At 37.9% G+C, this 26,836-nt stretch overlaps 1 protein-coding gene across 1 annotated transcript in view; it reads right to left on the bottom strand.

Annotated features, from left to right (window-relative positions):
- The window catches only part of CFAP47 (cilia and flagella associated protein 47), a 375,387-nt gene that overhangs the window by 284,024 nt on the left and 64,527 nt on the right, over positions 1-26,836 (bottom strand). Inside the window, exons 17-22 of the mRNA XM_089324690.1 lie at positions 26,228-26,350; positions 24,692-24,823; positions 23,800-23,877; positions 17,730-17,874; positions 12,869-12,963; positions 1,572-1,683 (exon numbers count right to left, since the gene is read on the bottom strand). Of these exons, the coding sequence (XP_089180816.1) occupies positions 1,572-1,683; positions 12,869-12,963; positions 17,730-17,874; positions 23,800-23,877; positions 24,692-24,823; positions 26,228-26,350 (685 nt within the window). The remainder of the gene's footprint in view (positions 1-1,571; positions 1,684-12,868; positions 12,964-17,729; positions 17,875-23,799; positions 23,878-24,691; positions 24,824-26,227; positions 26,351-26,836) is intronic.

Genomic DNA, 26,836 nt, shown 5'->3' with positions numbered 1-26,836 from the left:
GCTCCTGGCTTCAGCCTGGCTCAGTCCCGGCCATCGTAGCCATTTGGGGAATGAACCAGCCGATGGAAGATTGATCTCTGTCTATCTCTCTCCCTCTCTCTATATCTCTTCCTTTCAAATAAATAATCTAAAAAAAACCTAACTATATATAGTTGAACAAATATTTAAGCCATTAAAAATAAAAAATAACCAGAATTGCATATTTATCAGCCCTCCAAAAGTGGAAGGCATTCTAATTTTTACAGCAATGTAAGAACTCACAGAGAAAAAACTGAATTTACCATAAAATTAATAAAGACAATTATTTACAAATGAATAAAACTAAAAGCAAACAACAAATCCTGGGAAAAGTCACATTAAATACAAAAATTAATCTAAATAGAGTATAATGAAATATAATCTACCTAATTCAAGAAGTAAAATGACACAATGATTATTTTCTTTTCCAAAACAACATATTTTAAAACAAGGGAAAAAACTTTAACTTCATGGAGCCTCCAAAAAAACCAGCTGTGGAAGTACTTATTCTGGGTTTTAAAAGAGTGAAATACATTTTTGTCATGTACATACTACTTTAATGAGACTTCTCTTATGAGTTGTACAATTTTTAAGATATGACAATAATCACTATTTTATAATTAGCATAAATCTAACTTAATATCAAAACAAGAAAAGTAAAATATAAATTACTTGACTTTTCATGAATAATTTTTAAACGCATATGATAAAAAGCAAAACCCAAGCTTGCCAAAAGTAGTTTTATCCTTGAATAGTTGAGAAACTGAATAGAGTTAACAAATAATTCCAAATTTTAATTTAATTTTCTTTGTTTTGTACTTAATCCTTTAGCAACTGATCTCTTTGAATAAAAATATTTCTTAAATCTCTCATTGCCTCATGTCCTTTTTTTTTTCTTTTTTCTTTTTTTTTGGCAGGCAGAGTGGACAGTGAGAGAGAGAGAGAGACAGAGAGAAAGTCTTCCTTTGCCGTTGGTTCACCCTCCAATGGCCGGCACAGCCGGCGCGCTCGGCGCGCTGTGCCCGGCGCACCGCGCTGATCCGATGGCAGGAGCCAGGTGCTTCTCCTGGTCTCCCATGGGGTGCAGGGCCCAAACACTTGGGCCATCCTCCACTGCCTTCCCTGGCCACAGCAGAGAGCTGGCCTGGAAGAGGGGCAACCGGGACAGAATCCGGCGCCCCGACCGGGACTAGAACCCAGTGTGCTGGCGCTGCAAGGTGGAGGATTAGCCTAATGAGCCGCGGCGCCGGCTGCCTCATGTCCTTTTCAATGTATTTTAATAATGCATATTTTGTTTTAATCATTTAACTTCACATGCAATAAATAAATTACTAAGTCGACTTGTTTTTATTCTCTTCTTTTTTTAAGCAAGAATCAGTTACCCAAAAACATGTTTGTGCTACTATAAATATTCAATCTCAGATTCATAATTCAAGTAATACACAGAAGAATGTCATAATTTTACTTTATAATATTTCTATTTTTGAAAATAATTACATTTTTTAACTAAAATGTTTGACTTACTTACATCAGTTGACTTTCATATTACATACCTGTGGCTTGAACATAACATGGTTGGAGTAGAGCTGTCTTTGACACCAAAGGAGGCTTTGAATCTTTGAAGAAATTAACTTGAGTTGGGATCTTAAAGTTAAATGCTTCTACCTGACAGATGAAAAAGTACATTATACCTGTGAGTGATTTTGCTTTGATGTTATATTATTGATTTAGAAAACATTGGTTTACAAAATCGGTTTACAAAAATAAAATTATCTTATGACATTTAAATTGCATTTTATAAAACAAGACGACTTATTTTCTATGAGTTCAAAAGGAAAATAGAAATACATTTTAAAAATAATTTCTAGTCACTTAAAATGAACCAAAGATCTTGGGGCCAGTGTCGTGAAGCAGCAGGGTGAGATGCCACCTGCAAGGGTGCCAGCATCTTTTATCAGAGTGCAGATTCAAGATTAGTTTCAAGATTAGCTTCCTGCTAATGTACCTGAAGAAGCAGTGGAGGATGGGCTTGGGCCCCTGCCACCAGGAGACCCTGATGGAGTTCCTGGCTCCCGATTTTGGGTTGGCCTAGCCCTGTCTGTTGCAGCAATTTGGGGAGTAAACCAGCAGAAGGAGGTACTTTTCGCTGTCTTCCCAGGCACATTAGCAGGAAGCTGGATAGGCAGTGGAATTGTTTAGAGTCTAACTGGCACTGGATATGGGATGCCAATGTCACAACTGACAGCTTAACCTGTTGTGCCATGATGCAAACCCCTGAAATTGATTTTTTTAAATGTTGGTTTTGTATTCTACAACTTTACAAAATTTGTTTAATAGTCCTATCAGTTCTTTGGTGGGGTTTTTAGAATTTTTATTACTTGCCACTTCTTTTCAACACAGTACTAGAAGTCCTGGCCAAAACAGTAAGGAAAGAAAAAAAGAACTAAAAGGTACCTAAATCAGAAAGGAAAAAGCAAAATTGTCTCTGTTTTCAGATGATATGATCCTATATGTATAAAATTCTAAATATTCCAAATAAAACTATAGCTTTTGCTGTGTGTCTTCTTCATAAGTTCCTATACAGGAGATTGAAAACTGGCAAAAACGTGAAGGTTTTAAAGGTGGAATAGGAGGAATAATAGTATCTTTAAAATAGCAAAAGTATCCAAGATTATGACAACAGGCACTGATGATTTCAAATTATAATATATTTAAATCTAGTGTCATGCTATTTTCCTTAAGCTCCCTCTAATAATTTGAAAAGTTTAAAATAAAATGACCAGTTAAATAGTATAAAAGACACAATCTCAGCTCTACTCATTAGCATTGCCCTACTATGAAAAACACTATTTTCATTTTGTTTGTATTTAAATTTAGTTGGCCATACCACTGCCAATTCCTTCTCTTGTCATAAGATCTTATGCAAACAGTCTGTTCGTATAACTGAATTATAGAAGCATAAGATACAGCAGCATGTTACTTTAATAGATGTTTTGTTTCTTTTGACAAAATAGAGCAAGCAACTCCTTCCCATGATAATCTATTTTTGCAGTGGCAGCAGCACATGGATGCCAAGTAGTAAATAGCACAAAGATGTAGTATTTCATGGGCAAATTCAACCTGCTTTGATATTCTATACCCAAAGGAAAAAATAACAGATTTTACTTGATCTTATTTCTTCGGGAATTTCTTACTATTTAGTCATCAGTAAGTAGTTACATTTTGAGTCTCATTTTCTATTTTTCCTATTCTGATTCATTTTTCTCTTACTGTGAATATTAATATAAATCAGAATTTTCTATCATGCATGTTTTAACATTACTGGCAGTCATCCTTCAATATCCAGGACCCTTGTGGACACCAAAATCATGGCTTCTTAAGTACTTTACATAAAATGTTATAATATTTGTATATAACTGGCATAATCCTCCCCTATATATTAGATCATCTCTAGATTACTTAGAATACTTAATAAAATATAAATAGTATGCAAATAGTTACTATACTATATTGTTTGGAAAATAATGACAAGAACTAAAAATCTATACATGTTCAATGTAGATGGATTTTTCTGAACAATTTTGTTCTGTGGTTGATTGAATATGCTGATTTGCAATCTGGAGATATGGAGGATTAATTGTATATTATTTTTAGGCTAGTATTTTAGCAGGTTTTTCTATGTATAATGTGGACTCACATTTGAAAGCCAAATACTATTAAAAACTATATTTGCAAACTGTCATCCTCATCTGAGTGCTGAAGGGAGATCATTTCCTAATGGAATAAGCTGAGGGGAATGAAGGAAGAGATCAATAGAAATGTTAAGGCAAGAAACTGAGAGGCTACAGTTCTGGATAGACCTCTATACGGACACCAAAATTATTGAAAAAATTAAAGGTATTGACTGAAAAAAATAGCTAGTATTGACCAAGACTATGTGCAGAGATAGCTGCTCTTAGTAGGAGCAGTAAACTCAAACAATGCAAAATTCAAAGAATTAGTCATGTTTTAACAGATAAGAAGTATGCAGAAAATCAACCAAGGAGCAAGACTTCCAGAAATCATTTCCAGACTCGCATCATGATCCACAGGAAGGGTCAGTGCTGCATAGCAGGTGAGGCTGCCACCTGTGATGCCAGCGTCCCAGATGGGTGCCAGTTGTCCCAGCTGTTCCTCTTCCAACCCAGCTCCCTGTTAATGGCTCAGGAAAGCAATGGAAGATGGCCCAAGTGCTTGGGGCCCCTGCACACACATGGGAGATCCAACAAAGCTCCTGCATTGTGGATCTTGGCTTCGGCCTGGCTCAGTCCTGGGGAGTGAACCAGCGAATGGAAGATCTCTCTCTCTCTCTCTCTCTCTCTCTGTAACTCTGTCTTTCAAATAATAGTAATAGTAATAATAAAAGTTCCACAGGAAAGGTTATAACAAAACTAATGCCCTTAAGATACCCATGTTCCCAGTAAGAAGAAACCATGAAGGAAAAAGAAGCCCAGGTAAACATTAATAATATACAGAAGAGGAATCAGAGCTGACAGGGTGAGAATCTATTTACCAGAGACTATGTTTTTGGAGGACAACTGGAGTAAAGAACGATATGAGTCAGCATGGACTCAGTTCCGACATTAATTGGGCATTGAGTCCTGACTATCATGGAGTTTAGTGCTGGGTCCTAAAGGAATGATAAGGAGTGGCAGACTTACAGAGGGCGAGTGGGAGAGACAGAGAGAGCTTTCATTTGCTGGTTTACACCCCAAATGGTTGCAATAGACAGGGCTGGGCCAGGCCGTAGCCAGGAGTTTCATACAGGACTCCGATATGGGTGCAGGAGACCAAGCACTTGGGCCATCTTCCACTGCTTTGCCAAGCACATTATCAGGGAGCTGCATCAGAAGTGGAGCAGCCGGGACTCAAACCAGCACCCATATGGGATGCCGGTTTCGCAGGTGACATCTCAATCCACTGCACCACAACACTGACCCTAATGTTATTTTTTATGATAATGATGATGATGATCAAGATAATTCAATGTACTAATTTCATCCCTTAACTGTTTCTTATTTAAAACTTTTCTAAGAATCCTTTCTCTCTTCTGAATCATACATATTTTCTCAAACACTGTGCTGAATTCACAAGGTTGAAAGTTAATTTTTAATTGTGTATATGTGGGAATTCATACTGAATTTGACTTTTTTTTAGAAAAAATTATTTATTTTATTTGAAAGACAGAGTTACAGAGAGGTAGAGGCAGAGAGAGAGAGAGAGAGAAGATGTCTTCAACCCCCTGGTTTACTCCCCAAATGGCCACCATGGCCAGAGCTGTGCTGATCTGAAGCCAGGAGCAGGAGCTTCTTCTGGGTCTCCCACCCAGGTGCAGGGGTCCAAGAACTTGGGCCATCTTCCACTGCTTTCCAAGGCCATAGCAAAGAGCTGCATCAGGAGTGGAGCAGCTGGGAGTTGAACCGGAGCCCACATGGGATGCAGGAGGCAGCTTTACCCACTATGCCATAGTGCTGGCCCTGCATTTGACTTTTCTTAACTCACATTCTCACAATTTGCATAAAAAGTGTATTCACCCAAGTAATCTCTATGATTACACAAAATGAAAAATTAAGTTTCAATGAATTCTTCCCCATGGAAGATTTATCACCTTAGCAAAATTGTAGGAATACAAGATTAACCTTACCACAAAAACTAACCAATAAACACAGAGAAAGGATTAGCCTATCGTTAATGGAAACTACTGAAATATCCAATGAAGAAACAAAACTTTGAAAGTTTTGTGGTATCTGTTAGCCTGAGCACTTTCCCAGATACTGTCATTCAAAGTCAATGTGAAAGAAGCTATTCTAGTGAGCAAAGTATTTCAGTCGCCATGGCAGGGCTAGTAGACAAAAATGCTTATTAATCAAAAAGAAACAGCTGTCATTCAAATTTCCTCTCTTTTAATCCTTACAGGATTATTCTTAGCTTCCTGTGAGAATGATTGAAAGTACTCAATAACCATCATGAAACATTTATCCAAAGGGTTGCCTATCCTCAAAGGCAGACAAAGATGGGTAGAAAAAAAGACAGTGAGAACAATTCTCCCTCATATTTAAGAACTACAGGCCAAATGTAAAGCAACAAAGATAATAGCATCAGCCGGCTGCACAGCAACTTAGCCACTGAAAATCAGCCAGCATGTGTCGCAGGGCAGAACGTGGTCCCTAGCAGTGGGAAAGTAGGGGTAATAATAGGGAAAGAGCCACACAGTCCCATGCAAAGCAGCTCTCTGTGATATTAGAAATGTTCTGACTTCTACAGTAGCCACATGAGGATGTCGAGAACTTGAAACATAAGTGTTATGATGATGATCGCTTCTTGGCCTTTTGGCTAAGATCAAGTGATATATTATCATGGAGAAAATATATTTTTTAAAAAATCCCTTTAGCTAATTTAAACTGTAAATAGCTACATGAGGCTAATGAGTAATATAAATGGGGAAGAAGACATGTGAATGGTGCACACAGAAAGGAGGCTTTTGAATGACTTAAAGTACAGGAACGAGTCCAGCCAAGGATGCCAAATAAAAGTGCAATTGCCCACATGCACTTTCAATTGTGTTCAAACCTGGTATACTGTAAGAAGGGAAGGGTTATAGCTAGGAATAAATTAATCTTGCTTTGCTGATTTCACATTTTTCTGCTACATGGGTTAACCAAGACAGCACTCATTGTCTATTTATATTCATATGCACACAAAGACCGACAACTTACTCCTAGCTATAAATACACTGGAGGACATTTGAAATGACTAGAGAGCAGATAATAAATCTACCTTTCTGGCACAAAGTTATGGAGCAAATTCTCACAGGGTGTTGCTGTCTCTGCAGGATTTTATATGCCATTCTCATTATTAGACTGAATTACACTCCAATAGGCTAAGTAAATCTCTGTTTATAATACCCAGTTGATGTGGAGTGATTCACAATTTTAAGCAAAGTGTGGCACTCTATAGAACTGTAAATATACATATTTTATTTTTGTAATCAGAATACAGAACCCTAGAAGAGCCACAGTCTAAACATTAAGGAACAGATTAATAAGATTTTAATTGTTGATACTGCTAAATAGTGAACTGGAGTAAAAATATCATATTAAAAATACATTCTCCCAAAAAATAATGTAAGAAATTTAAGTTGGATTATAAATATTTCCAATTTTGAGTAACCCTTAAGTAAAACATTTTCACATATATTTTCATTGTATATGAAAATACAAAATCATAATATAGAATTATTAAGGAAAGATAACAATATGTCAACATATTTTAAAATCTATGGCTTGGCCAGCACCGCGGCTCATTAGGCTAATCCTCTGCATGAGGCACCGGCAGCCCAGGTTCTAGTCCCGGTTGGGGTGCCGGATTCTGTCCCGGTTGCTCCTCTTCCAGTCTAGCTCTCTGCTGTGGCCTGGGAAGCCAGGGGAGGATGGCCCAAGTGTTTGGGCCCTGCACCTGCAAGGGAGACCAGGAGGAAACACCTGGCTCCTGGCTTCGGATCAGCACAGCGCGCTGGCTGTAGCGACCATTTGGGGGGGTGAACCAATGGAAGGAAGACCTTTCTCTCTCTCTCACTGTCTAACTCTGCTTGTCAATAAATAAAATAAAATAAAATAAAATCTATGGCTTGGGGTCAGTGCTGTGGCATACCAGATAAGGCCACTGCCTGAAGTGCTGGCATCCCATATGGGTGCCGGTTCAAGTTCTGGCTGCTCCACTTCTGATCCAGCTCTCTGCTGTGGTCTGGGAAAGCAATAGAAGATGGCCCATGTTCTTGGTCCCCTGCACCAAGTGGGAGACCCAGAAGAAGCTCTTGGCTCCTGGTTTAGATCAGCACAGCTCTGGCCATTGGGGCCATCTGGGGAGTGAACCAATGGATGGAAGACCTCTCTGTCTCTCTCTCTGTCTCTGCCTCTCTGTAACTCTGCCTTTCAAATAAATAAATCTTTAAAAATCATGTTAAAAAAATCTATGGTTTAAGATACTGCACTAAACAGGGTCTTTTTCCTTATTTAAAAGTATGTATCTATGTCCATGTCTGCGTAATTCTATGTACCTCAAAGATGAGGGCATTCTGCAGAATGTCATACCTTCATGATTCAAATTATTAACTTGTCACAAAAGTGAAGTAGGCAGGCATACAGGCTAAAATTGATTAGGTTTGTGAGCTGGAAGACCACGCCTTCACCACGCCCCTGTGTGACTTCATGCCCTACCTGATACCTTCGCCACGCCCCATGTGACATCAGGCTCTACCTGACCATACCTGAGCGTCCACCTGGCCACAAGCCACTCCCCTGTGGAAAATATATAAAAAGCAGGGAGTGTCCCAAAAGGCTCTCAGCCTCTGCTTTGCTGCTGGTGATAGGCAGTGGATAGCAGCTTGAGGTGCCTGCTGCACGTGGCTTTGGCCTGCTCTCTGCGTGGTATGGACGCTACCCCAGTTGCCAGACTTTCCCCTCGCTCCATCCTGAACTAAACCCTCACTTTCCTAGATACCTCTTGTACTAAATAAAAGCTTAAAATGTACCATGCTGCCTCATTTGTCTGTGCCGGTATTTAGAATTCTTCTCTAAATATTATGCAAGAACCCTCTCGGGCTTATTGATATTGGGGGTTTAGTAATAAGCCCATGGTGATATCGTATGGCACCCCAAATTCCGGTAGCATATGTGGCACCCCAGATAGCACTTCTGGGGAGCTCTAAAAGGCCATTTATTTGTATACATTTTAGGGGGTCATGTCCGATTTCAAAAGGACTACTTTAGTTAGTTCCTTTTATTTAGAGTTTTTTAAAATTAAATTATCCGAATACATGTCTGAAAAGAAAAGCTTATTTTTAAATAATAAAGCTTATTTTTAAATAATAAACATTCTCTTCCTTGTACCATCACATATATATGTACACACATACAGACACCACACAAATCCAGATACAATCATTTTTAACTGAGTTGTCTTAGATTTATCTCAATATAGCTAAATTCCACAGAGTGTCACAAAAGAAGCCACAATACATTTATTAATTTAAATGTAAGAGAATTTATCTACAACTGTATTTTTTGTATTATAGTTCACAACAAAAGGAGGAAAATACAAAGTGCACATTGAGATTAGTGACGTTACCATGACATAGCACAGCTATAAAAATACATTATCCATAAAAAATGAAATTGTATTTGGAATACCTACCAAGACAAAAATAGCCCATAACACTTTAATTAATATAATCAGTAAAAATATGAATTAAAATAGTTGATAAAATATTTCAGTAAACTTACAAATGTAGTAATATAGGCACAGAGGCAGAGAACTAGATATACCAAAATTTTACCAGTGGTCATTTTAAGTATTAGGATTTAGGGTGGGATTTATTCTTTCTGCACCTCTAAATTTTATATTTAAATCTGACAGTAGCCGGCTCTGTTGCTCACTTGGCTAATCCTCCACCTGCAGCGCCAGCAGCCCGGTTCTAGTCCCAGTTGGGGAGCCGGATTCTGTCCCAGTTGCTCCTCTTCTAGTCCAGCTCTCTGCTGTGGCCCGGGAGTGCAGTGGAGGATGGTCCAAGTGCTTGGGACCTGCACCCGCATGGGAGACCAGGAGAAGCACCTGGCTCCTGGCTTCGGATCAGCGCAGTGCACCGGCCGTAGCGGCCATTTTGGGGGCGAACCAATGGAAGGAAGACCTTTCTCTCTGTCTCTCTCTCTCCTACTGTCTAACTCTGCCTGTCAAAAAAAAAAATGACAGTAAACCTTAGCAATCAGGAAGAAAACATCGATGAATTTATGTTTTTAGGAGTTGGATTTTGAAACATTAAGAAACTGCCTGGAGGGGCTGGTGTTGTGGCACAGTAAGCTAAGCTTCCACTTGTGGTGCCAGCATTCCATATGGGTACCATTTGTGTCCTGGCTGTTCCTCTTCAGATCTAGCTTACTGCTGACAGCCTGGGAAAGCAGTTAAAGATGGCCCAAGTGCTTGGGCCCCTGCACCTGTGTGGGAGACCTGGAAGAAGGTTCTGGCTTCTGGCTCCTGGCTTCAGATCTGCTCAGCTCTGGCCAATGCAGCCATATGGGGAATTAACCAGGAGATAGAAGATCTTTCTCTCTCTCTCTCCTCCTTTCTCTGTCTGTAACTCTACCTCTCAAGTAAATATATACATATATATTATGTTACAGATATTACAAAAAAAAAAGTTGCCCTAGATCCTTGCACCCCACCTTGGAGTGGCTGATTTGAATCCCAGCTCTGCTTCCAGTTCCAACTTCCTGCTAATGGGCACCTAGGGAAGCAGCAGGCGATGGCTCAATACTTGGGTCCCTGCCAGCCACATGGGAGACCCAGATTGAGTTCTAGGATCCTGGCTTCTACCTGGCCTAGCCCCAGATGTTGTGGGCATTTGAAGAGTCAACCAGTGGACCTCCTTCCTCTCTCCCTTTCAAATAAAATAACATAAAATTTTTAATACTTAAAATATAAGTTGATGCTGACAAAATTTGCAGATAAGGTATGAGAGAGATGGGTAGCTCTTGGAAGATACTAGAATACTATAAAAATTAAAAACATCCTCTGAAATTCTTCAAAGCACCTTGTTAATTATGCTTTTGTCTAAATTAGATGGACAAATAGAAGACTAAATTAATCAAATATTATATTTTCATAATATTTCATACATTGAAAAATCCTTCACTGAAAAGTTAAAACAAAAATTTAAATAATCTTTCTATTCTGACAATATTTGATAACCTAAGTTAGGCCAAAAGAAAAAATCCTAAGATGATTTTTTTTTTGACAGGCAGAGTGGACAGTGAGAGAGAGAGACAGAGAGAAAGGTCTTCCTTTGCCGTTGGTTCACCCTCCAATGGCAGCTGCGGCCGGCGCACTGCGCTGATCCGATGGCAGGAGCCAGGTGCTTCTCCTGGTCTCCCATGGGGTGCAGGGCCCAAGCACTTGGGCCATCCTCCACTGCACTCCCTGGCCACAGCAGAGAGCTGGCCTGGAAGAGGGGCAACCGGGACAGAATCTGGCACCCCGACCGGGACTAGAACCCGGTGTCCAGCGCCGCAAGGCGGAGGATTAGCCTAGTGAGCCACGGCGCCGGCCCTAAGATGATTTTCTAAAAGTGAAAAATGCTGTCTTCTTTATTGATAACCTTGCTAAACTGGATCTATCTAAATGTAATTATTCATGAGCATAGGCAGATAACACCAAATCCATAGAAAACAATAACACAGAATGCATGGGAGAACACTTAATTTTGTGTATAAGATAAAAGAATTTTCATTTACTTTTATCTCAAAAAAGTAGCATTTGCTGCATCTTCTATTGGACTTGTCTAAACCTGGATAAGATACAAGAATGAATGTTTATAGGCAACATCATTCCATGAGAGTCATAAGTGTCCTAATCCATAAACCATATTCCCAAGTGACATGAGGTACTGAAGAATGATAAAATCAGTATCATTTTCTAGGATCTGTTCTTGTCCTCAAACCTTATAAATTTCCCCACTGTAAGCAAAAGAACAAGTATGATTGTTCCTAAAACAAGATTTCATCCACAGTAAAAGTAACATTATGGAAAAATAGATTATTCGAGATAATATTTGATAATGGTTGGCGCCGTGGCTCAATAGGCTAATCCTCCACCTAGCGGCACCAGCACACCAGGTTCTAGTCCCAGTCGGGGCGCCGGATTCTGTCCCGGTTGCCCCTCTTCCAGGCCAGCTCTCTGCTGTGGCCAGGGAGTGCAGTGGAGGATGGCCCAAGTGCTTGGGCCCTGCACCCCATGGGAGACCAGGAGAAGCACCTGGCTCCTGTCATGGGATCAGCGCGGTACGCTGGCCGCAGCGCGCGAGCCATGGCAGCCATTCGAGGGTGAACCAATGGTAAAGGAAGACCTTTCTCTCTGTCTCTCTCTCTCACTGTCCACTCTGCCTCTCAGAAAAAAAAAAAAAAGGAAAGAAGAAAAATATTTTATAATATTCAGTACAGTATTACTTTGTTATTAGTTTCATTTAGCTATTTTATCCCACACTTTTAGCATACAAGTCATCAATCTAGCTATGCTTGGATTTATAAAAAGTTTTGAAATAAGAACTCTATACTGATTGCTAAATAGAAAATTGATTCCTATTTAGAAGGCAGCAACAACCTGCCCTTTCATAGCGTAAACAGAGGCAAGTTCTGTCCCAGAGATGGCTCCTGAAGCTTGACCAATTGCACCCCTTTCTTGTGAGCACATTCCAGGAGACAGTGTTTCTTTAATTTTGTTCATTTGTTTCTCATTTTGCTGGTTTTTTTTTTTTAAATAAAATTACTAGACATCAAGGGGAACAATAAAAGCAACCAGCAACAGAGGAACCCCTCTTAGATCCTCATAACATGTCTTTGGTAATTTTGGGTAGTGATTCCAAGAGTATTAATCGTACACCATACACCAATCAGAAGAAGAAGAAAGAGGAGGAGGGGGAGGAGGAGAAGCACATGTTAGCTCAAATATATGTGATTATTTTAATCAGCCTAAATTTTTATCTTCTTCACAACATGTCATATCTTAAATTTTTTAGAGATCAAGTGAAAGGCCATACAACCATCGATCCCTTTTGTCTGTCCTACGCACCTCCTACAAGCACTCTACAAGCACAAGCCAGGCACACTAGCAATCATTTCACTAAACTACAGGATATTCCCCAGCATGCACACAAGTCAGAAAAAGATCCATTATAAGCAGAACTTAGGTAATCCTTGACAGTTTCTTGGTTAGGTATTCTGCTACTTTCCAGGAAATGAGTAAAATAAAAAGCTGAACTTACTACTTCAGGAGAAAATATCATCTCACATTCCACAGATGAATTTTCCTCTAATTCCAAAGAATATAAATAAGGAGCTGTAGCATTTGTAAATTTCCCTAAAAGACAGGAAAAAGCTATAGATGAAATACTGCCGGACAATATCTACAGTGCCATTATTCAGCACAGAAATGTGAACTTTAAAAAACTGCATCAACACTAACAAGTAATTACTGAAATAGTTGGGAAGAATTGCATCAGTTTGGTAAAGAATCACTCATAATATCAAGATTTTAATCAGTAAAACTGATATCCAGATATGGAAAAAAACATATTTAATTAGCCAATCAGAAACAATATATATATCCTAAAAACAACAACAAAAAAGTTTCAAAGTTCACCAAGCATATCTTAGTAATAGTCACATGCATATGGAAAAGAATAAAGGAGAACAGCAAGGCATTGCTGAATCACAAGTCCCAGAACACCCAGGAGGCTCTCCTTCCAGAAAGTTTGGAACAAGGGAGCCTCAGATTCTCTCTGATGCATCAAATAGCCCACAAAGAAAAAAACACAAATTCATCACCCCACATTTGTCCATTGTTTTCTGTAATGCGTTTTTGACATTTATTCTCAGCATTTTTGAAGCATATATTATTAACTATTTGTTTCCAAATGTGAAATAGATTTCAAAAACTAGCTTATTAAAAACAATATAGTTAATTTTAAAAAGAGAAATCCCATTTCTTTGTACAAGAAAAAAATCTTGACAGAAAGGAACCACTCCAGGAATAAAGGCATTAGGCAAAGATTCATAAACAATTGTCCTCAGTGACTTGATCAGCTCTTGTCCTGACGGTTGATGTACAATGTAATACTTTATCCATTTTAGTATTTTCTTTTGTTCTAGTACCATTGGTTGAACTCTGTAATTAACACACAATTATTCTTAGGTGTTTAAATTTTAACTGAAAAGTGATCCCTGTTAGGAATTTGGAAAACATTATGTTGAGTGAAATAAGCCAATCCCAAAGGGACAAATACCACTTGTTGTCCTACAGTGATGCAAATTTCAAAGCCAAAAATTATAAAACTTAAACTTGTTAAACAAATTCCTGAACGACTAAATGCATGTTACAGTGGAAACTTTGTTCACATCTAAACAATTCTAATGATCTTATTTTCCCCCTAAGTTTTTCTGATTAATCCAGTGAATATTAGTCATTTCAATTTCCTTTGTTAGAAATGAATTTCAACAACTTCATTTGTCCCACTTATTTCACTCACCCTTGGTATGATGGGAAAACCATAAAACAACAAGATTTATTGCCTATGTACTGGTACATGCCCTGTTTGTAGTGTGGGAAATGATAAAAACATACAGTAAAGAATATCTATCTAGAATGGATATATATCTAAAAATATAGAAAATATAATAAAATAACCAATCTTCATAAATTTGCAATACATATAAACTTGCAGCTTATGAAATTCAGCAATCCACTATAGCTTCAACAACTATTTCCTGAGTACCTATAATGTGTACATTATTAAATCAGACAACTCTAGTAGAAAACAAGTGTTATAAATGTGATCCTTGACCTCATGAGCATACAGTCTATCAGAACAACAAACATGTACAAAGATCCCTTTGATAACAGGCTAGATTTGGTTCTATCTGTGATAAGACTTACACAATATCCTAAGGGAGCAAAGGCACAAAACAACTGATATACAAGAGTAGAGATGGAACTCATGCCTCATAGAACTCAGAGACTGGAGCTAGTTTATAAAAGTGAGGGATCTCGGGATGCAGAGACAAAAGCATGAGCCATTCTACAAGAGAAGCCCGGTGCTATTGGAAGAAAATGCATAACACCATACAGCTCCAGCACAGGCAGCCTATGGTGTCTATAATGGCAGAAGTGACTGGAATAAGAAGGTAGGTTCATACTCAATTATTTCTCATCATTTTCTCTCCTGTAAGTTACTTTATCAAACAATCCTGAAATGATCATTTTAAAAACTGAGTTGTCAGAATACCATTTGTATCTTTAAATATTTGTAATAATAAGTGAACTTCTAAGGATATTCTAAGAATATACTTTATTGCAAATTTTTAATAATTATCACAATCAACTTGTGCACCACCAAGACTGTTTCAGCAGCCTGTGGCTGAGCAACACTGCTATTGGTAATAGGGACTCAGCGGAGCTTTTTAAGTAGATGTGCTCGATCTTTGGTTTAATAAGACTACGCTCTGGAATAGGTATGACCAAAATAAAAAAGAAAAGAAAGAAAGAAAAAGACTTGGAGACGGGGAAAGCATTTCAAAGGTTGATGCAGTGTCCTACAGGGAAGGCTTGAGGCTTCAGTGTAAAGGCCGAATGGAGGAAAGACAGGCACTTTGTAGAGTAGCTCTTCAGAATAACTAAGAAGAGTCAGTGATCCACTGACCGAGATGCATGAAAGTAATATGGGGCTGTCAGTGTAGAGTGTTAAAGCTAAAAAATATTCAATATCTAGAATTCTTATAAAGTGACTATAGATTCCATATTATTTCCAACTGACTACTATTATCTTTCCCGGGCTGTTGTACAGGCTTCTCAAATACAACATGCCTGCCCAATCAAATTCTCCTGCGATTCATCAACTGTGAATTGTATCTCCAGTCATGTATTTCTTAGAACCAAACCAGAAATGACTAGAGATTTCCTTCTGTTCCCTAACACCTGTGACCAAGCCAGAACACTGCTATTTTCTCAGTACCATACGTGTACTCTCTTCCTTCCCATCTCCAGCATCATTGCCTGGATCCTTCTCACCTGTATGACTACAATATCTAATTGGTCCGTCTCTGGTTGTGCTCACCCACCCACCCTAACTCATTCTCAATTCTATGTCATAAAGAAAATTAGTGTAGTGCAGACCTAAACATGCCAATGCCTGAATATAATAACTCCTGCAATAGTGCTGCCTAATCTTCGGGATAAAAGTCAACAAGAGGCCCTTGATAATATGGGTAGCACTTGCTCTTCCATTCCTGTTTCTACTCTGTGTATCCTGAACTACTTCACCTGCATTCTTTCACACAAACATTCTGTGGGGAGCAACTCGGACTAGACTAAGTTACTGGAATTAAGACTTATTCTATGCATCTGCTCTCCCACAATATGGCACTGAGAAGGGAGAAACAGCTTCTACACAGCTGCCTCCAGTTCAACCAATAAACTGTGGGACCTGCTCCTGATTGGAGGAGAGCAGCGTGCTCGGCGTGTGGGTAGCAGAGTTGGGATTGGCGGAAGAGGACTATAAAGGAGGAGAGAGACAACATGCACCAGGAACATCTAAGGGGAACATCTATCTGAAGGAACACCTCTGCACCCCCCGAGAGAGCCGGCCGGCGGTATGCCGCTCCCCCGCGGAAGTGGGGAAAGTGGCTAGGGGGAACCGCCCTTCCACGGAGGTGGAAGGGTCGGTAGCCAACCCGGGAACCAGCAGCAAACCCGGGGAGGGCCGAGCAGACAAAGGAACAGCGCAGGGTCCTGTGTCGTTCCTCCATGAAGACGGGGAGCGACACATTCTTTGCTTATGTATCTCCCCTCCAATTTTCAATGTTTGGTTTGGAATCATCATTCATCATCTCCAAGAAATGGTTCCTTTTTTTTTTTTTTTTTTTTTTTTTTTTTTTTTTTTTTTTTTTTTACTAAGTCTGGGAGTCTGGGTTAGTTTTTCTTTGCATATGTTCCCTTAGCCTCTTACATGGACTTGGCTTGTGGTATCTATCACATTGTATAGAATAGCTTAGTTCTTTGTTGCGCTCTCCTACTGTTATGAGTGGTTTCTGCACACCACCTAGATCCAAAAGCCATCTTTCTGTGTTCTGTTAGTTCTTGCTCTTCTTCCTCTGGTTGAATTCCATCAGGGAATTCACCAGCAAACCTGCCCCAACCTCCATAGATGATTCCTATATTAAACTCTCTTCAGCTAAACCCTCTGGGTGAGTTTTCTGTGTACTACTGAGATTCTAACTGACAAATTTACAGCTCACTTCTTGACGACATGTAAAATATCTTTTATCTTTACAGAATCAAAGGGTAGTATCTAGCTTGTAATTGAGATTCAATCAATACTCACTGAAAAAGAAATGAATAAAACAAATATTGGGAAACTTTTGGTTTCAGAGAGTAAATATTTTGGGCTTTGTGAGGCGTATGTTTCTATACAACCATTCAATTGCCATTATAGTTTGAAGTTAGTCGTAAGCAATGCACAAATAAATCAGTGTGTGTTCTAATAAAAATTTATAGAAATGGCTATTGGACTAAATTGTGTCCAAAGAACTTAGTTTACCAGCCCCTGGAGTAAAAAGATAAAATTCACTTATAAAATGCATTTTTTCTTTCCATCTAATTAAACATAAAAATACCTAACACATGGGTAAACATATAGAGCTCCCCAAAGACATTATGTAAAATTATTGAGTGAATAAAACCAGTAATTATCAATTTCATTTTCATACATAGTGTCTACTTAGGCATAGCATGCTTAATATACTACTTTAAACCAACTGATAAGCATGGATATATATCATGTATTAACAAGTTGTTCTGACACTCAAACTGAGGAGTTTCTAGAAGTAAAACCATGAGTACTTACAGAAGATAGGAAAAACATGCACTGAGTCATTCGAAATATTTAAAAATAATTGACAGCCACCTGAGGAGTGAACCAATGGATGGAATTTTTTTTTCTCTAACTCTGATTTTCAAATAAATAAATCTTTAAAAAATAATTGTCTTTATCAAATTATATTTAAGAATTATACCTTAGAGAAATTTAGAACTATTTTTACATAAATATCATAATAGTATAAAATAAATACCTGCTTTATCTTTAAGAGTAATTGAAAAATACTGGATGTTTTCTAAACTGAATTCCACTGTGGCAGGTGTCATACCTTTATTTTTTACTACAAATGGAATAATTTGGGTAGAACCAGCATAGGTGCCATTGAAGTTAAACATATCCTAACATTAAAAGACAAATAATAATTAGAAATTAGAGTATTTTTGAAAAAATATAAACTAAAATCATTTCTATTTTTATCAAGAAAATTATTAACTCAAATTAGAACTCTATGGAAATTAATCACATTTCCTTCCTCTCCCCCACCTCCCATATGTATCAGTAACCAAATTCCATTAATCCTGAAACTGTCACCTCCTAAATGATGTTACCATATGAAATTAGTAACTCACAACTTTCCATGTAATTTCTCTCCTCCTATCTAAGATACAACTAAACTAATTAAGAATCCGACCATATCACTTCCTGTCTTAAAATTTGATGGTTCCCTGTCAAATATGGTATCATACAGTACAATGTATAAGCTCAAAGGCATAGCTCATAAAGTTCACCATGACCTTCCCCTGTGATATGATTCAGTCTCAACTAGCTCTGTTCTCACCCTATCTCTTAATATACCAGCAAACTGTGTGATCTGTCATTTCCAACCAGTAGCTGATGCTTCCCTCTTCTGTGTAGGCTCTAATTTGTAATCATCACTTTTTAAATTTTTAACTTTAATTTTTTTCATGTTTATTTAAAAGGAATATAGATGGGACTAAGATTGTGGTGTAGGGGGTAAAGTTGCCTCTTGCAGTGCCAGCATCCCATATGGACATCAGTTTGAATCCCAGCTGCTTTTCTTCTCATCCAGCTCTCTGCTGTGGCTGGGAAGGCAGTGGAGGATGGCCCAAGTGCTTGGGCCCCAGACGCACATGAGAGACCCAGAAGAAGCTCCTGACTCCTGGCTTTGGATTGGCGCAGCTCCAGCCACTGTGGCCAATTGGGGAGTGAACCAGCAGATGGAAAATGTTTCTCTCTCTGCCTCTGCCTCTCTGTAACTCTTTTAAGTAAATAAACAAATTATTTTAAAAAATAAAAGGAAGATAGACACACACACACACACACACACACAGCAGAGCAGAGAAGGACAGACACAGACAGATCTTCTATCCACTGATTGACTTCCCAAATGCCTGCAACAGCTAGGGCTGCGCCAGGCCAAAGCCGAGATCTGGAAACGCAATCAAAGTCTCCCACATGGTTGCAGAGTTCCAATTACTCAAGCCATCATCAGCTGTCTCATAGGGAAAGCATTTGCAAGAAGCTGGAATGAGGAACAGAGTTGAGACTCAAATCCAGGCACTCTTACAGGACATGTAGGTGTCCCAAACAACATTATAATCTCTGTGCCAAATGCCTACCCCCAACTTGACCTTATATCATGTATCCAACAAACGTTAGTTAGATCAACCACAATTAATGACACTGTGGTATCGCATAGTCCATTTGTTTATATATATTTCTACTACTGAATCTTAAGCTTCATTCATTTTCCTATCCCTAGCATCGATATGAAAACTACATTCAATATTAGGGGTCTTCAAAATGTTCATGGAAAATTTGCATTGCCTTTTAATTACATTTGTCTATGAATACTTTGAAATATGCTCATATATAAGAAATGTATTTGAGCTTTAATTCACAAGCTAGGCACGTATCTAGACCACAAAATTCCATAAGATTCCTCTCTGTGTTGGGAGTTGGCTTTGCAGCCTATTGGGAGAAAGCCTATAACTGTGATGCTGGTATCCCATATGTGCACCAGTTTGAATCCCAGCTGTTCACTTCCCATCCAGCTCCCTGCTAATGTGCCTGAGAAAGCAGCACAAGATGGTCCTAGTGCTTGGGCTCCTGCACACAGGTGGGAGAACGGGAAGAAGCTCTTGGCTACTGGCTTCTGTCTGGTCCAGCCCCAGCCCTAGTGACCACTTGGGGAGTGAATCAATGGATGGAAGATCTCTCTGCCTCTCCCTCTCTCTGTAACTCTGCATTTAAAATAAATAAAATAAATCCTGAAAAAGAAAGTTTCCTCTCTGTGGTAGAGTAACTATAGATAGCCTACAGTTCCTTAGCAAAAGAATTACATATAACATTAAAAAGAGATTGAGGCAATAGTATTCTAATATTGAGGAATATACTATATTAATGTGAACTGGCTTTTATTTCATTTAAATATGAATCTATTTCTATACATAAAGTTTATCAAATCTAAAATGGGTAATGAAAACTCAATTCTTTGTACATATATAACAAAAATCAGGAACTGATTAGATATGACACATCACCCAGCTTCTTGAAATACTTTTTTTAAACCACTCTCAATCTGGCCTTGCATATATGTTCAATTGGATAAAATGCCATATTGTCATTAAATCACATAGTCAATGCCATAGCCCATACCGTACACTTAGTTAACATATTACCAAAAATATTTGTTGATGCTAGACATGATTTTTAAAAGTCAGCTACAGCTAAAATCCAACATAAGTGCATACTGATAAACATATAACACAAAATACTTTAAATTATGCAGTTATACCATAACACGCAAAGCATTCCCCAAATGACTTTAGAATGAGGTAACAGTGAAAAAAATGTCTCAATATTGTCTTATATTTTTCAAAGAAGTACACTGACACTACAGCAATGGGGGGAAAATGCGCTCTGGAAACTAACATTTAATCTGCAGAAATCACCATAGCCTGGGACAAGCTAGCTTATTATTTGTCAGTCTATTTGGATTTAACATTCATCATGGAATAAAAGAGATGTTAGAAAATTATAGCTTACAACCAGACCCTAGAATTTTGGTGAACTCTTTATTTAGTGAGGCATTAAGCCTTTGACTATAATGTAAATGTAAAATATGCTATCTCAAAAATTAAAAAAAGAAGGAGAGGAAAGGAAGTATCAGTATATTCTTAAAATTATATCTATGAACTACATTGAATCTGTTCTCTTTGCATTAATATTACATTAACATGAGAATTCATGAGAATTGTGTCATAGCAATTATCATGCATTTCCTGTGACCCTGAGAATCTAATGCATTAATAAATTTCTTTTAACAATAAAAAAATCAAAACTAACAGGAGGCCCTGTCTGAGATGGTCATTGAACCTTTATCATCTAATTTTTCTCAACTTAGTTCAGCACTAGAATGGAGTTAGGCGCTTAAATAGTAGTGGGAGAAAAAAAATGAAATTTTAGGTAGCGGCAGGTGTTGTGGTGCAGTGGCTAAGATGCCACTGAGGACACAAGCTGTCATGTCAGAGAGTTTGGGTTCCAGTCCCTGCTCCACTTCTAATTTCAGCTTCCTAATAACATACACACTGAGGAGTAGCAGATGATGGTTCATGTACCTGATTACTTACGGCTCATGGGAGATCCAGATGGAGTTCCAGATTCCTGGCTTCGGACTGGCCTAACCATGGCTATTGCAGGTATTTGGGGAGTAAATCAGCAGACAGACTCTCCTTCTCCTTCCTTCTCTCCCTCCCCCTCCCCCTCTCCCTCTTCCTGTCCCTGTCCCTGTCCTTATCCTTCTCCCTCTTTCTGTTTCTCTCTCCCACACTGTGGTCTGTCTTTAAATCTAAAAAGAAGTAAATAATCCAAAAATAATCTGGCATGTATTATATTAGAGATTTTCCCATACTATAAGATGTTCAGAACATCCTATAAATGTCACAATAGAGAAGCATGTGACAGGGTATCAGGGAAAGAATCAAGAACAGTTTCTTTGGGCAGATGACACCAGATCTAATTCCTGAACCTCTGACCAGAAAAAAAAAATTGTGTGTGTGTGTGTGTGTGTGTGTATGTGCACTCTACCAATTGTAGAACAAAATTTTAGCAGTGTACAGACAGTAATTCAAAAAATAAATGTGACTATAATTTAGCAAATGGAAATCAAAACCACAGCGAGATAACATTTTATACTCAACAGACTGGCAAAAATTAAAATCTAATAATGCAACTTGTAGAGCAATGGAATCTTGAAAGTGAATTTTAGAAAATATCTTGTGGGGGCCGGCACTGTGGCATAGTAATTTAAATTTCCGCTTCTAGTGCTGGCATCCCATATGGGCTCCAGTTCGCGTCCTTGCTGCTCTTCTTCCTATCCAGCTTTCTACTTATGGCCTAGGAAAGCAGTAGAGGATGGCCCAAGTGCTTGGGGCCCTGCACTCATGTGAGAGACCCAGAAGAAGCTCCTGGCTCCTGGCTTCGGAATGGCCCAGCTCCTGCCTTTTCAGCCATTCAGGCAGTGAACCAGTGGATGGAAGACCTCTCTCTCTGCCGCTCCTTCTGTCTATAACTCCACTTTTCAAATAAATAAAGAAATCTTTTAAAAAATGAAATTATCTTGTGAAGTCAATATGTACATACTCAGACCTCAAGAGGTCCACTCCTGGAGAGACTCTTGTATATGTACCTCAGAAAATATGAATGTGAATGGTCACAGCGACCGTATTTGCATTAACAAAAAGAAACACCTGCATGAACAGCACAATGAGTTATATACATAGTATGTCTACACAAAGAAGTATTATGCAGCAGTGTTAATGAATAAAATGCAGTTACAAGCATCTTACGTGAATGTTGAAACACAATATTTAATTAAAAGTAACTCACCACACAAACAGTAGGTCTTTGTTATAAAGTTCAAAAATGGGGGCCGGCGCTGTGGCGTAGCCCGTAAAGCCGCCGCCTGCAGTGCCTGCTTCCCATATGGCACCTTTTGAGTCCCAGCTGCTCCACTTCCGATCCAGCTCTCTGCTGTGACCTGGGAAAGCAGTGGAAGATGCCCAAGTCCTTGGGCCCCTGCGCCCATGTGGGAGACACGGAAGAAGCTCCTGGCTCCTGGCTTCAGATCAGCTTAGTTCCAGCTATTGCGGCCATTTGGGCAGTGAGCCAGCAGATGGAAGTTCCTCTCTCTCTCTAACTCTGTCTTTCAAATAAATAAATTATTTTTAAAAAGCTCAAAAATGGGGGCCAGTGCACTGGCATAGCAGGTAAAGCTGCCACATGCAGTGCTGGCACCCCATATGAGCGCCGGTTCAAGTCCTGTCTGCTCCTCTTCTGATCTAGCTCTCTGCCTTGGCCTGGGAAAGCAGTAGAAGATGGCCCAAGTCATTGGGCCCCTGTACCCACATGGAAGACCCGGTAGAATCTCCTGGCTTTGGATAGGCACAGCTCTGGCCGTTGTAGCCACCTGGGGAGTGAACCAGCGGATAGCGGATGGAAGACTCTCTCTCTCTCTCTCTCTCTCTCTCTCTCTGCTTCAGCCTCTCTGTAAGTCTGCCTTTCAAATAAATAAATCTTAAACAAAAAGAAAAAAGCTCAAAAACCCAAAAAAACTAAACTAAATAATAATGGATTAAAAGATTCATACATATATGGTGTCATTATAGGCAAGCAATTATGTCTAGTGATGGATACGATCATGACGAAATATGAAGGCGACTTTAATGCTGTGTATACTTTAGTTCAGTGGTGAATTTTTTTTCTTTTAAGCAAGATAGGTTTTCTTAGCTTATCATTTTGAAGGCTGAACGTTGTAACTGCATGGCATAGGCTTTTTAAAAATTTTATTTAAGATATACGAACTGCACGGATTTCATATATATAGATTCACGAACATAGTTATACACCCCACCCTACCTTCCCTCCCACCCATGCTCCAACCCTTCTTCCTCCTTCTCCCTCTCATATTTCCTTTCTTAATTTTTACAAAGATCTATTTTCTATTACCTTATACTCATTAGATTAATACTACACTAAGTAAAGAGTTCAACAAATATTATGAAGAAAAAAAATTGGTTAATTCTTAAACCTTCATTCAATATTCTGTTTCATCACTTACATATATACTTACATGTATATACATGTACAAATGTATACATAGTTTTATATATACATATATATATATATCAATTTAAATGTAGTAAAATATCCCTAAACGTAAATGGGCTGATTAGGAACATATTAACAAATAAAAGTTACCACATTCATAAATTGACCACAGAAATAGGTAATACACTCACAGGACTGATTTCAACATCAGGAATCTCCACAGATCCACCAATCCTAAGATCTATGACATTTGCATGGCGGATAGCAACCTTATTTAGGAGAAATATAAAATTTTGTAGAAATCACATTAAAATGAAATAATGTATTGCTGAAATACCATACAATTTAAAACATAAGAACATATAAATGTAAAAGAGTTACTCCAGAAGTTGGCATCACATTTATTATTTTGCAGAATTGATACTCCTAATAAAACTGAGTGTTCAGGTGGGTGTTGTGGCACAGCAGGATAAATTGCCACTTGGGATATTCACATCCCATATTAGAGTGTGGTTTTAATTCCAGGCTGCTGCACTTCTGATCCATCTTCCTGCTAATGGGCCTGGGAAGGCAGTGGATGATGGTCCAAGTACTTGTGACCCTGCCACCCATGTGGGACATCTGGATGGCATTCTGGGATCCTGGCTTCAGCCTGGTCGCCCTGGATGCTACAGGCATTTGGGGTAGTAATGTGTAGAAGATCTATCTCTCTCTCTCTCCCCTGTCACTCTGCCTTTCAAATAAATAAATACTTAAAAATATTTTCTGCAAATATACTTCAAGTTCTGCTACTCAATTTTATATTAGATAATATGTATAAGATTGCTTCTTTTTAGACCTCCACAAACTATACATCTTCAGAGTTACTTAAATTTTCAGAAAACAGTAGAAATTTTAAAAATTACTCTTTTGTATCATAACTTTAAATGCTATCGTCAACTGAAAAAATAATTAAAACAAGTTTTCTAAGAATAATCATATGAAGATTTTATGGTAGTATATCTGCTATTATAAATATTTTAAGCAATCAAATAAACCACCTAGAGATATATAAGGTATAAAAACACATATGTATAGATATACCTTTGCTCTTGTATCAAATTTTTCTGCTGTAATGGGTGTACAGGAAATATTGAGAATAGTTATTCCCCCAAATGGAATTATTCCTTCTGCTGGAACAATATTAATGGTAGGCAAAATACTCTGGTCACAAACCTGTAATTGAAAATTTGCAGAAATGCTACATTATCCTTAAATTGCTGTTTCAAAGATTTCATAGGAAATCTTAGACACTATTTACTAGAGAGAGGATCCTAGGCACAGGACATGAGACAGTATTGTAATAGGGTTTGAAAACACTAGACACAAAAATAGTTTGAGCTACAACTAGGAATTATAATCCAAATTCACCAAAGAGAACTTTCAGTAGTAGCACCTTCCAGTTCAAATAGAATGATGAAATATATTATCTGGAATGTTTGCAAAACTGTAAAATTTACAAGGATGAGATGTAACTGTTAAAGAAGATGACAACATCCTAGTTTGACATTTTTGTCTTTCCTTGATCCTAAAACTGAAAGCAAAGTTAGTGCGAAGCAGTATGATATAGTAATCTCTTCTTTATGAAATCCATGATAGAAAGCCTAACATTAAAGATGTTGATTTAATCTTCAAAAAATTTATAAGTAAATTACCAAGGATTTATGGTATGGTTTGTCAAAAACCAATTTAGGCCTATTTATCATGATTTAAACCAGAATAATGTAATAAGAAATTCATCAAGATAATTTTGGGAATTATGGGAATAGTTAGACGATCTAAGTCAGAACTAATTATGAAGATGTATACTACAAGAGGGTCTACGCATATCCTTGTGTTGGCCAGAATTGATATGGCACAAAAGACATGATAATCGAAAGTTTGAATGAAAGATCCGAAACACTAACCTCTTCAAGTACTCTTCACATAGTTCATGGAAAATGTTTATTGTGAGAAAACTATGCGTGGATTACAATTTTTTTACATCAAAATAAATTATCTTTCAATTCTATTTTCCATAAACTTTTTGAAATATCCTCATAATATCATCACTGGAGGAGACATCTTAATATATTTTTCAGTGAAAAAAAACTCTGTGACCACTTTGCCCCTCCCTCAAGTTAAGAGCAACAACTATAAATACTCACAGACTACCTTTGCAATAGCTTTGATGTAGGTCCCAGTTGCTAACATAACAGTACTGATTGTAGAGTGAAGTTAAGAGAAAGCAAAAGTATGTAATAAATATGATGTGTAACTTTAATTAATAATATAAATTTCAAACTTTTTCAAGCACCCTGTTCTTCAATAAAATCAAATAACAGAAGGAAAAAAAGGTAGGAAGAGAAGTGAGGGAGAGGCCAAGTAAAGAAGGGAATGAGAGACACAATTCTTAGGCAAAATTAAAAAGCCCATATTGGATTAACAGCATTCAGGAAATTCTCATATGAAATATCTAAAAATTAGCAAGAGTCCATTTATGGGGAGTAAAATATTAATTTCATGGATTCATGGCACAAAGACTTATTTAAACATAATGTGATCTGATCAAAGTAATAAATGACCAACATTTTGTATTACCTTGAAATAACCATGATTTTGCCCTACATTATGAAGAATGGCTTTCCTCCAAGTTGTTAAACCTTGAGGGCAGTTGTTGAAGAGTATCCTTGGCTCCAAAAACGTAACCTTGGTGGGACCAACCTAATAATTACAGGAGGAAAGGGGAAAATGCAGTTGACATAATTTTAAACAAAATGTCTGTTTTGGTAACAAAGCTGAATTATTTTAATTACACATATATTACATATAAAATAACCAAATATATGGTTACAGAAATAAAATGAAATAAAAATTATAATCCTCCTATATTATGCATTCAATATGTTGCAACATGCAAAACAAATTCCACAGGTTTTTATACTTTGGTTTTGATTAAAAAAAAAAACTTAAGCTATTACTAGAGGTGAATAAGGATGAGAAGAAAGGATATAGAGGAAGGTTGGAAAATGGATACTAAAAGACAGTTAAATGGAAGAACTATGTTCTAGTGTTCCATAGCATAGTGGGGTTACAATACTTCATAATAGCCCACTACATAGCTTATGAAGAACTAGGAGAGAGGATCTTGAAACTCAAACTTAAGGAAATGATGGGATGGGAATGCTAGTGCTAGTTACAATAATTTGA

Source organism: Oryctolagus cuniculus, chromosome X, assembly GCF_051225735.1.
Source record: "Oryctolagus cuniculus isolate XC-2025 breed Fujian yellow rabbit chromosome X, ASM5122573v1, whole genome shotgun sequence".
Classification (NCBI taxonomy): domain Eukaryota; kingdom Metazoa; phylum Chordata; class Mammalia; order Lagomorpha; family Leporidae; genus Oryctolagus; species Oryctolagus cuniculus.
Note: the sequence above shows the minus strand (reverse complement) of the source record. Positions and strands in the feature narration are given on the sequence as shown.